The sequence below is a fragment of the Herpailurus yagouaroundi genome, unplaced genomic scaffold (genome assembly GCF_014898765.1).
Source record: "Herpailurus yagouaroundi ecotype Mexico unplaced genomic scaffold, PumYag 195, whole genome shotgun sequence".
Lineage (NCBI taxonomy): Eukaryota > Metazoa > Chordata > Mammalia > Carnivora > Felidae > Herpailurus > Herpailurus yagouaroundi.
In genome coordinates this window covers 7,280,983-7,293,626 of record NW_024412426.1, presented here as the reverse complement: position 1 = coordinate 7,293,626, position 12,644 = coordinate 7,280,983, and the positions used below count along the sequence as shown (strand labels likewise).

Here is a 12,644-nt window from a genome sequence, read left to right as displayed (position 1 = left end):
CCCCCCCCGCTGTCCTGGCTCTTTATTTCCCATCCTCCTATTAAGGACAATTTGTTTTTACTGAACAATTTATAGCTTCCTTTTTTTTTTTTTCGTATTTTCCCCTATTCTGAACCCATGCATGTTAAAAGACCATAACATAAATTTCCCAAATATTTTATACATTTCTTCATAACTTAGTAAAAATTATCTCATAAACAACACAACTGAAGCATAAAATTCCAATATTAATTCTTCAAAACTTAAGAAGCAAAGGTGCGTTGGACATTGTAGTATTTTGTGATGGCAGTGAACTTAGAGCCACAACAATCCTGAGAAAACCTTAATAAAAAAAAAAAAAACCTGGTATTGCATTTAAGGTAAATCATATTCTGTATTAGAATTATATTTGCTTATATACTTAAAAAATACATCAACCTTCAAATGGTTCATCTCATTTCTAGTTTTTCCGTGTGTGTGTGTGTGTGTGTGTGGACAAATGACTAACAACTAGAAAAAAGTCAGAAAAGCATTCTCATATCAGAAATGATCATACCTAATGTTTTTTGCCTCCACTCCTCTTTCAAAATCCTTCTCCCATCCAGATCCTACTTGTTTCCTTTGGTGGTTTGGGGTCCCTTTGACTACCTCTTTTGTTCTTTTTCTGCTCAGGCAGCTCAGAAAACAGTAACCTCTTCAATATATAAACATCAGATTCAAGAAGTATCCTGGAGACAATCTCGATGTTACCATTTTAAGGCTGAATGTGGATCACATTTTAATAGAAACAGTCCTGTAGTAAATAAAATACATAATGTAGATATGTATCTGCAGGTGTGGGATTATGTTCTAAATTAGATATTGACACAGAAATAATATTCTTCAGTAGGATATTGGATATTCTCAGTAATTGCAAATAAAACAGAAAAAGCCCATTAAACCATGACTGGCAGTCTACAGAAACGCTGTAGGCACATCTCTATTTCCACTCCATCTTCACATTTAGTCATTGCTAAATCTCCACAATGTATTTTTCTGATGTCTCATTCCGGAGCGGTATTCCATATGTTTGGCAATCTCTCCCTCGTAACAAGAAACTTTCAATTAATTTGGCTGCAAGTTTTGTCTCTGTTAAGCCATTCCCAGAACCAATCCCTTAACCCTCTAACATTATAATTAAAGTAAATTATACTTTAAAGGCATTTGGGGGTGAGATACCACAGTAAAACATCTGTGGCTAGCCCCAGACTGTCGGAGGGAGGGCAGGGGGGGAGGGTGAGGAAATCTGAGAAAAGAAATCCACCAAAATAACAACAGGATTTAGATTTGCCTCCCAAGATGATTTTCCAATCCGCCGTTCATACAGTTCACCCGAAGTACATTTTCCAAGGGAGAATCAATTCTAATTTTGCCAATTAAACCCAACCTGTCCACCTACTTCCAACAGTAGTGCCTCACAATGGTTGATTTGTGCTCCATTTTGATCAGGGCTCCTATAGAGCTTAGGACCTGAAAAAAGGTAAAATCTCATCTCACAGCAGCCTCTGTTTCAGGTGACTTTTCCCTACCACAAACAACAATAGCCCAGCTGCAAGGAGGCTTTGGCTCTGGACCCAGAAACTACCCTGCCTCCAAACACTACGAAAAAGAAGGTAAGGGATCCCACCACCCTGAAGCCGGTCAGAGAGTCAACCCCCAATAAACCCCCTGTGCTGTGAATTCATGCGTGTACCAGAGACCTCACAAAAGAAGGAAGAAAGAACTGGGGAAGGGAAGAAAGGAAGAAGAGAAAGAGAATGAGAATGAAGGCAGACATGTAAACCACGATGGGATTTTACTAAAAGCAGTAGACCCTGTTTGTTTGCTCACATCTGTGCCGTGGGCCTTGTTAACACTCATTCTAAGAGGGAAAAAAAGGCAGAAAATCATTACAAAAGTAAACTTGAACCCTTCCCCCTCCCGCCCCCACCATCTCCAACCCCAGTGTCTGGTTCTACCACCGCAAACTGCTGGTCCAGTCCGTTTGCAACCTTGCTTCCCAAAGTAGGTGGTATTATTCCTTTCACCCTGTCAACAGCTAAACTGGCTCCGAGTTTCTATGTATTCCGAAGCTTCTCGGCTCTAATCCTGATAAATTTCCCTAAATGAAAGCAATGACACAAGGACCCTCCATCGAAGGCCACCAACCCTCCCCAACCACAACTCTTCAATTTGGAGGAGACTAGTTTCCCAGCCAGAGAAATCCACCAAATATCCATCCTTGCTGACCAAAACAAGAGGCTCAAAGCAGTCTTTTTAACAACCGGAGGGAAAGGTTAGTCCCTGTTAACTAATTTTCCATCCCTGGACAATTGCAGGTGCAACCCTCCTGCCCTTCCTCCAGAGCTGCCTCCTCAGCAAGGGTGTCCCTCTGGGTTCTGCCTGCTAATGCGGTGCTAAGTACTCACTAATTGACTGTAGCACACAGTGAATGGGCATGCAATCCGAGGCAAATGGGAAGTTAGGACAATGGGAATATTAGGACTTGAGGCTGTCTACACCTGGTCAGCGGGGGTCAGCAGGTCAGTGTTCAGAACCGAAGACGCCCCCCGTGGGCCGTGTTTTGTCTACTCACTGGAAAGAAATTGTTTTGCCGGCTCCCTGCCTCCCTCGACCCCCACCTCACCTCCAGGAGGACTCGATTTTTAAAAAACGGACCGTGGTATTTTCAGGGCTGTAGGCGGTCTCCAAGCCGGCTTGAGGACTCGCGTTGGTCTAATCCCCAGAGCACTCAGACAACATTCTTGCCTTAACCCCCCGCTTTGTTTCTGGCGTGTCTAGAGGAAGGTACACCTAGCATTTGGTCTTCCTTCAACTTCCTGTAGTTCCCGGTTTTATCCCGTCCCGGCTTGGCTAATAATTCCTCTCCTTCCTGATTAGTTTCACCCTTCAGATCCCTTGAAAGGATATTCACTCTGCCGTCTAAAAAAAAAAAAAAGTCCCGTCCTGGATGAAGCCAACCTCTGAGGGCCCCAGACTGAAGCCGGCGCTGGGCTCCCGCCCGCCGCGGCTTCCTCCGAAAGGCAGGTGCAGCCTGCGGCCGGCGCCCTTGCGCCTTTCCCGACACACTGTGGCACCAACTACACCTCCAGGTCGAATTTAATTTACTTCATCAGCTGCCCAGGTAGAGACCTCATCTACCTTGAGCCCGCCACGTTTCGAGGGCTCGTCGAGGTCCGCTAAGTGCTGGGAACAGGGCCCGGAGCCGAGGCTCGAAGGCGGGCACGGCGCTCTGGGTGCCCGGACCTCGCGGACCCGCTGGCTGCCTCCAGGATCCGTGCTGGAGGAGCCGCTCCCCAAATAAGGAAAAAAAAAAAAAATCCTTTCCAAGGATTAAAGTGCTGGAAAGGCTTGAGCCGCTGGAGTTGGAGTTTAGTTTTGTCTTCCCAAATGCTTGCTGAGAAATGAGTATGGGGAGAAAGAGAGGTTTTGGGGGTCCCTCGGCTGGGCACGCAGTCGACGCTCCCGCCTACCGCGCCTTTCCCCGCGGGCAGTCCTGCCACCGCTCCAAAGGGGAGCGGGAACCGGGTCGCGGGCTTGGCCAGTCCCGGCTCGCTCCGGCCCGCTCAGGATAGTCAACCGAGAAACGGACCCGGCAAGGTTGGATAGTGAAAGGGCCAAGGCGCGGGAATGCCGAATGGGGCGCGCAGTGGAGACAGAGGTCGTCCGCCCTTTGCCCCCTTCGCAGCCACGGCCTCTGTCTCGGGCTGCGGGACGTGGCGCGCGCAAAGCCGGCTCCCCCAGAAAGGCCATCCTGTCCGCACTGGCTTGCACTAGCAAGCCCTCCAACATCCAGGGCAAGCGTCGGGTGAGCGCACAGCACCCGCAGGTGCGCGGCAAACGCCTGTTGAAGGAATGTATCGCCAGTTTCCTGGGCCACCCAGGCCTGCGCCTACCCGCGGGGTGGAGGAGCTCTGCCCTGGTCGCGCCGGGGTCACGCAGGTCGCGCTCCCAGACCCGAGGACGCCGCTCCCGCCCAGCCCCGCCTGGCGCTGGTTTTCCACGAGCCCGCACTGCGGCCAAGCGAGGAAACAACTCGAGTTAGGTCCTGCTGCCTCTTCTCAGTCCCGACTTCCCATCTTCCCCGGACACTGGGGACCGCTCATTGCAGACCTTCGCCCCTCACCCGCCCCTTGTCCGGGTGAAATCGTTAATTCCGATCCCTGAGCGCACTGGGGTCGCGCGCTGCCAAGAAGGGCTCCCCTCCGCCTTCACTGTCCTCTCTGATCCAGACGGTGGAACGCGGGAGGCCAGAGCCCGCTCGCCCCTCGGATGTCCTCGGCCACCCGCCTCCGAAAACGAGGCGCCGCCGTGGTCACCCGGCTTTCTCCAAATTCCCTTCTGGGCGGTGCGAAGCTCTGGCCCGAGGCTGGGGTGGGATCCCCGGGGTTAGGGAATCTGAATCCCCAACCCGTAAAGGCCCGAATCTGCCGGCGGGGACAGCCACCCGTCTGACCTTTAAAAGTTGGCTCACGCCTGACAATATTTTTCTGACGTGGGGAAGATTTGTGGTGCCCGGGGCTGCTGTCTGAATTTCTGTATCGGAATCGGAATCAATCAATATCTCTCTCTGCCTCTCCATATATATAATACATGGAGATATATATCATATAATAAATTTTTTTCTTGTTTTTCTTTCCGGCACCACCAGGGAAGGCAGGACTGTAAAGAAGCTCGAATCGCTGCTCCAGAGTTTGAAAGAACTCCTGGCCCCGGGGAAAGGAGTCCATTCCTTCCCTTACGAAATGGACTGCAAAGAAGAGAGGTTCGGGGGCGGGGATTCTGACTCGATTGGTGCTGCGAGATTTCCCCCACGCGCCCTGGAAGGGAAGAAAGGGTGGTGGGGCGTCCCTAGAGAAGTTCTTCACCCAGATCCTACCAAATACAAAATCAAATACCCTTTTCCCACAGCTTCAGGGTTCGCAAGAGCTGCAAGAAGTAGATATTTTAGGAGACAAGGGTGGGACGGGAGATGTCCCAGGCATGTTACCCATCTATCGCTCCGCGCCTGGACCGGGAGGATTTCCCCTTCCTCCCGCCCGGTGGGCCAGCTCTCCAGTCAGCAATCCGGGGGCCGTCGGGGGCCGTTGTCCTTTCGCTCGGTGCCCTGGGAGACTGTGTGGGAAACAGGCCCAAACCGAAGGCAAGGGGTGGATAAAACGCCACCTCCCTGTATGTCCCTTACTGTTCCGCGGCGTCTTGGCGTGCAAGAGGGGCCAGCAGGGCCCGAATGCGTGTGGAAACCGATGATTTCAGGGAGCAGACAGGTTCGGAGGAAGATCGGGAGGCGATCACCGCATCCAACGCTCCCCCCGCCCCCACGCCCTGGGTCGGGAGCTGTGAGAATTCAGACCTTTGCGTTCTACAGCCCGGAGGGAGGGGGAAGACCTTGGCATTAGCAGTTTGTGCCCAGAATTCCTGAGAGACCCGCGACCCTAAGTGTGGGCTAAGTAGCTGGGATCCACTAGCTTAGAACAGGGTCCCTTTCTGAACCTATCCACCTGGCTGGGGGAGGGGGGGAACACCCAAATTTTTCAAAAGGGTCCTCCGGACAATGCTGGATGTGACCTGGGCCGTGCTGGACGTGACCTCGAGGGTGCAGCCTCCTACTAACAGCCCAGCTGCCACCCAGAGTAAGGAGAGGGGGGGTTGAGTTCCTTAGAAAACACTGACCCCAGAGGCAGAAGCCGGGATGCACGGCAACCCGGGGAAGATTTAAGGTGGTGGGGCTCCACTTCTCTACCCCAGGTCGCTCCGGGATCACTCCCTGACTCCTCTCGCTCCATTCTTCCCGAGCTTTCTTGCCCCACGCTGATGCCCCTCAATCAGATGAAGATCCTCAAGCACCTCTCGAAAAGTCTGAGCCTGGCGTGGGCCCCATTGGGCTGCCCGTCACTGTCGAATTGGCGATGCTCTTACCAGCCCTGGAACCCCACCTCAGGGAAGCAGGAGGGGGTCAACCACACTAACAAGTCCGCCCAGGATGGGGGTGGGGGTGTGGGGGTGTGGGGGGGTTGGGCAAAGAGCAAGCAAGAAGGCCAAGAGAGAATTTCTTACACTACTTGGTAATGTTTTCCATAAGGGAGTGTAACTCAGCCAAGCCCAAAAGAATATTCCCACTACAGGTGAAGCAAACTAGATTCAAATCCCTAACACGCCCCTATGAGGCCAGGGCACCAGAAGGACCCAGGATGGGGGATCCCCACATCTGTGCTCTGAAGTGCTCCATCTGTGGTGGCTCAGAGTGAAGAAATGAATATGTGTCTGTGTATGTCCGGCTGGGGGTGGGGGGACAACCCAAACCTTCCAGTTGTGGGGTTGGGAGAACCCTTTAAGGAGAGCCTTTCTGTTCTCTCCTCTCCCCCAAGGTTTAAACACTCACAGTCCTGGGATGACCCTTCTCCCCTGAGGCCCAAGGGCATGCCCCCAACCCCCACCTCACCCGGAGTTCTTAGGCCAGTGGGCCTCCTGCCCCATAAAAGAGAATGGCGGTGTCTATGTGTGTGAGGGGACCACGCCCCACCTATGCCCAGTTCCCAGCACCAACAGCTTAACGGCCAGTAGCCGCATCTGCTGGAAGCGGGTATGTTCCATGCACATCCCCAAAGGTAAAAAAAAAAAAAAAAAAAAAGCTGGACTCCTAAATCTTCCTGGATTGGGCCCCTCATTTTTTACCATTGCCCCCTGCAACCCAGACCACAGAACCAGGACAAGACAAAAGGAAGGGCAGACCAACCTCTCCTGGTTGGGCATTGCCTCTGCTGGGCGCAGGGGACCAGAGTCCTGTTCTGCCTCACAGAGTTTTCTATGGTTGGAACCCCAACTCGAGCCCTGGTGAACTGTAGCTCTGAAAGCAAGCTCTAGGCATTTTAGGAAATTGAGTTTTTGAGGTGGAAATCAAAGTTGTCTCTGAGTAAGAGAAACAAAAAGTGAGACAATCTAAGAGTGTGCGCGGACCATCCTGGAAAAAGGCTGTCAGAGCAGTCTTCCCCCACCCTTCCTTCTTTGCGGTCCTGACAGTCCACCTAAGGACCACAACTATTAAAGCACAGACTTACCAGGTAACAAGGACATGAGTCACACGCACGCCTTCTGCCCACTCACACACTCCCCTCACTCACGCAGAGCTACAATCGGCTTAAGGACTTGGAGCTCCTTTGCCAGCTTCTGTGGTTCTGTTTGTGCAGGGGCTGAGAACCCACTCCTTGCGCGTGGTGGGGTGGGGGCAGCAAGGGCAGCAGCGAACCCCCAATGCCTTCTACAGATACATCTAGGTCAGCAGTAAACTTCCCAAGACGCGGTGCCGACGTGGAACTGTTTGCCAACAGTTGACAGGACAAGACAATGGATAACTGCAGGATATAGCCAAAAAACAACCTAAATCGGTTTGGGCGAAGCTAGCCCCTTCTAGTTCCTTCTCAAAAACTTCCCAGGGAAGCCCAGGACGTACGCTCGCCACCCTGCCCTTTGAGATATGGTCCAAGCAGAATCCCTGCGGTGGAGAGCTAGGGCGCAGGAGGGCGCAGCCGTGCGCCCTAGTTCGTAGGTAGACACCATTATTTTATTTACTTAAAATAAACCTCGAGAACGTAGCTACCGCTCCACTAAAGAAATCGCGGGCGGAAGCAAAGCCCCTTGGCAAACGGAGTGAAGGAACCCTTCCCTCTCCACGGTGCCCAGGGGTGTTACGCAGAGCCCTCCAGCCTGCAGAGCAGGACTCGCTAGGAGCCTGCCGTGCGCGCGCGATGCCCCGGGAACTGCTCCGACCTCTGCATATATTCTCCATCGAAGACTCCGTTTGGGAGTGAGGGACATAGATAGCTTCCCTCCGGGAAAATGCCTGAGCGCGCAAACCCAAACACACACAGAGAGACCTGGGGATAAACACGCCTCGAGCTCCCTCGGTCTTGCTAGTTTCGGGCGCGGGAAAGAAAGTGGGTGGGCGAGCAAAGCGCCCAAACACCTAGTCTCTCCCCTTCCGAGTCTAAGCCATCCTGAGATTGTGTCCTCGTGTGCTCAAAGGCTGTGCGCAAAGACGAGTTCACAACTTCGTCCCGGTGCTTCTCCCTCCCCTGCATTCCTCGGCTAGCTGGAACATGGCGAGTCGACTTCACTGGGAGCAGGCAATCCCCGGCGGCGCAGGCTGCAGGCGCCGCCGGCAGCAGCGGCTGAGGACGCACCAGGCGCGCACGCCCAGCGCGCGGGGACAGAGCGTGTGGCCTGGGCTTCTGCGCCGCCAGCCCCGGGGGCGGGGGACGCGCTCTCCAACTTCCCGCCAGCTGGGGTGAAGTTGTACAGGCGGTACTTCGAGCTTTGACCGTCACCCCGGGAAGGAGGATGATTTACAGAGACCACCCCAGCCCTCAGGCCTGGCCTTCAGCTCCTTCCCATGGAGTCCCCAAACAGCACTCTCCCAGCGCTCCTAGAAAAGCAATGGGCTGGAGATGCGAGATTCGGTACCCACGGCTGACCTCGAGCACTATCGGGGGGCTTTCACTTTCGGCCCCAAAAGCCAAGAGCCAGGCCCTTTAAACGCACTCTGGCCAGTGCCCCTGCCCTGTGACCGCCTCTGCACCGGGGCCGGCGGCCCCTCGCCCCGCCCGGCCCCTCCAGTCCAGGCTACACGCAGCGTCCGACCCGCCCCGTACCGGCCAAGCCTGCTGGCTGTCTTGTTATCAAATTAAATCCGCGAGAAAGGGGGGTGTCTTACGTTGCATCGGCACACCAAGCATCTCCGGGAGCCCCTTGACAGCCCCCTCCGCGGGGACAGCTGCGCTCTGCATCATCTTGGAGCGAGAGCCAGGGAGTCGCAGTCTACGGAGATCTCTCTCGCTTAAGCTGGATTCAGAAATTTGAAAATAATAATACAAAACCCAACCAGGCCGCCGAAGTCACGGTGGAAGCCAGACCCTCCGCCTCTCCGGGAGGATTCCACAGGCTGGCTGGCCCCCTCCCCCCGCCAGTCCTCAGTCTGTTTCAAATCCCTTTGATCTCGCTCTCCGGGGTAGGTGCACATCCCGGGTTGAGGAGACGCTGTTGCTGCAGCTCTGGCTTTTTTCCCCTCCTCCTTCCCCCGCCCGCTGCTCTCCCCCTCCCCCTCCACCCTTCGCGTGCCGGCCGCCCGGGAGGCCGCGGTCACCCAGGCATTTTGATTCATTCACACTGCAGGAACGGCCGTGACGTCGCTTTCCGCAGGGAGGCCCGCCCTTCAGCCAATCCCCACACCCGGCAGCGGGCCGCGGACCCGGGCCGGAGTGGGGGTCCCGGCGCCCCGAGTGTGGAGGGCAGGGCAGGGGGCGGGGCCGCATAGAACGGGGCGGGGCCTCGCGGGCCCTTTCCTCCCCCCCCCCCCCCACGCCCGCGCCTGGCCGTGCGGGCTCGCTCCCTGGGTATAAATACTGCGGCGGGTTCGGCCGCGGCAGCAGGTGGTCCTGGACGGCTGCGCCCAGGGATTGTGGGTTTCCGCGGACCCGGCCTGAGGCTTGTGTCCCCACTGCCCCTCCATTCGGACTAAAGGATGGGGAAAGGCGGGGCAGACCCTCCGAAGGCCCGGGCCGCACGCTGTCTTCCGCTCGCGCGCCATCGGTCCGGGGTTTTTCTCCGCCCGGGACTCTATCCTCCTCCTCCTCCTCCTCTTCTCCTCTGGCCAATTCCTTTCCCGCCGGCGCTTCCCAGCCCTTGCTCTCTCTCCCCCGCGTCTGGCTGAGGTTGGGCCAGGGACAGCCCGTACTTGGCCAGGAAGGCTCGAGTCACGCAGCGGGCAGCGGCGGGCGGGGGAAGGCGGCCGGCGGCTGTGCGCGGAGGTGGCCGGGCGCGGACCCCCGATGCGCGCCCCCGCTCACCGCGGCCTGCCGCGGGGAGTCCGCTCTCCTTCTCGGCCCCGTCGGGTCCCCGCACCTTTCTGGTTGCCTGGCTTCGGGCGCCGCTCTGGCCACGCCGGCTCAGCTGGGTCCTGTTCTCGGTCCCCAGAGACCGCTCTGTCTCTCGCCGGCTGCAACCGCGGGCGATTTGAACAATTCTCGACCTCGTGCTTGCAGGGCGGCGACGCGCACACGGACACCCGGGCTAACCAGCGAGGGAGCATGTGTGGCTTGTCGTTTTTACAAGGCACACATGCACGCTTAAAATTCTCAACGCACGTTCCTGGTGGAAGTAAAACAGAAGGCCCACCACTGGGGCAGGTGGCCGCTGAGGTTCTCTGGTGCTTCACCAGATGCTCGACGCCACTTGGCTGCATGCGTGGGAAGCCCACCTCCCTTGCCACGGGACCCCGAGGCCCTACGGATCCCACCCTCGCGACACCCCCATCCTGAATTTCGTTCCAGAGGTGTAGACAGATGTGCCCTCTCAGCCTAGTCAAGTCCGGCTAGGGTGGGAAAAGGGACCGGGTGCCCTCTCCAAACCTTCAGAGCGTCCCCTGCTTTTTCTCCTGGCGTTGTCCCTAAACAAGGGACCCCAGGGTTGGTGAGGGACGAACAAGAAGGTGGGGGAGGAGGGCATGGCCATCTGCGCTTAGAATTTGTCTTCAGTGAAGTCTCAGTGACTTTCATGTGTCCTGGTACTGGGTTGGCATCATCTCTTGCCCTGTTGACCTGCGAGGTGACTCCTCTTGCACACTGGAGTCAATGTGCAAGAAAAAAGCAAAAAACCGGTGACATTTTAAGTGCTTACGGAAAAAAAATTTTTTTTTACCAACATGTAACTAGTAAACACGAGAAAATGCCAGCCTCGTTAGCCATCAAAGACATGCAAATCAAAATATCATAGTACATTCTTCAGGTTTGTGTGTTAAACGACCAGCTGGGGTGGGAGGAATCCTAGAATTTGGGTGCTGGTGAAAGTGCTTCGAAGCTGGTATTCTCACAAATACTGCTGGGTGCTAATAAACTCTTAAATCCGTTAGGAAAGCAATTCGGCAGTAGCATCAACCCCCCTAGTTTTTTTCACACGCTGTGGCTCATAGAATTCCACTTGTGAGTGTTTACTCCATGGAAATAATCTAAAATGTGGAGCGGAAGGTTTCATACATGAATATGCTTATTACAACATTATGGTTTGGAGGAAAAAAAAACACCTCTCCTCTCCAACAAAAGAAAAAATGGTTTAGTGACGTGGATTAAATTTGCTTGGTAATATGTTGTACAATTATTGAAACTAATTATGAAATCTAGCAACATGGGAATGCTTGTGACATACCAAATGTTTAAAAAGAAGGATGCACTATTAGAAGTCTTCCAAAATGTTAGTCAGAGATAAAAGTGATGATAATACACATCGTTGGCTAGAGGGTGGGGAAATTAGGAAACAGTTTTCTGGTGGGGGCGCACTGAGCACCAATGTCTTCTGAGGGCACTTTGGCAATATATTTTATAGCCTACAAATGTGATGGATTTGACCCAATCCATATAGAAATTTAGCCACAGAAAGTAGTCAAGAATGTTTGTAAAGAGTTAATTACAAGGATGTTTGTAATATTTTGAAAAGAGAATAAACTATATATCCAACAATAGGGGATTATTAAATAGAGTAAATAAAATGGAATGTTATACTGTTGTTGGAAAATACAACAGAAAATATTTAACAATGTAGAAAAGTGAGATTTATTAGAAAAAAAAAGTAAATATGAAGCAATATGAAGTTCAGGGGATTTTTTTTAGCAGCATCGATAGAAAGTCTATGTTAAAATATAAAAGTGCTTATCTGTACAGTGGATATTTGTATTTTTTTAGTTTTTCTAAGTTTCCTCAATTATTGTATAAAGCAGAAAAAGCTAAGAAAATTATTTTCTAAAGCATTGAGAAAACACTGGAAGGAAATATGTCAAAATGTTGTTCAATAATATAGTGGGAGAAAAGTGTGTTAGGGAGATGTATTATGGAAGTTTTTTCTTTTTTCTCTTTCCCAGATTTTCTGTAAAGTGTTTATATTTTTTCAGTAATATTAGTAAAAGATAAAATATTTATATTATATTTGTGTTAAATATTTATATTATATTTAATATATCATATATTTAATATAATATATTTATATATAATTTAATAACATATAAATATATATTTGTTTTACATATGATATCTATAATTATCATTATTATCAGAAAATAAATTACATTTATATTATATTTATACTGATTGTGTTATATTTAAAATATTTATATAAATTTATATTTATAGAGACAGCATATGTGGTACTTTTATAATTAAAAATTATATTTTAAACATGCAAATAAAATAAAATAAAATGAAATAAAATGCTTTCTGCAGCTCTGCTGCCCTGGTATGAGCCTGCCCAAGTCCTGCCTTCTTTTCATTGCATGTCACTAGCCTGTCACTGGGTGAGGGACAGCATTGCTGTGGTGGGGACTCTCCTGGTCCAGTGCTGATTCAGCAGATGCCATTCTCACCTTTATCCAGTGGCAGAAGAGCCCTGGGAGGTCCAGCTGGTTCTCAGTTCTTCAACTTGTGGGCAGCCGCTCCCCTGCACCCCAAAGCCTCCCCGCTCATACAAACAAGGCAGCTCAGCCAATATATGCCCTTTCCACCTTCGAGATTTTTCTAGAAGTATGAGCTGGGTCCCATTTTCAACATCTTCTTCCATTAACACCATACATCTGACAAGGCATTTCA

The 12,644-nt window shown here is 52.0% G+C and overlaps 1 protein-coding gene across 1 annotated transcript in view; it reads right to left on the bottom strand.

Moving 5' to 3' along the window:
* The window catches only part of LHX4 (LIM homeobox 4), a 42,258-nt gene extending 33,189 nt beyond the window's left edge, over positions 1-9,069 (bottom strand). The window contains exon 1 of the mRNA XM_040446486.1: positions 8,729-9,069. Coding sequence (XP_040302420.1) covers positions 8,729-8,804 — 76 coding nt within the window. The 5' untranslated portion in view covers positions 8,805-9,069. The remainder of the gene's footprint in view (positions 1-8,728) is intronic.
* Between the last annotated feature and the right edge of the window lie 3,575 nt (positions 9,070-12,644).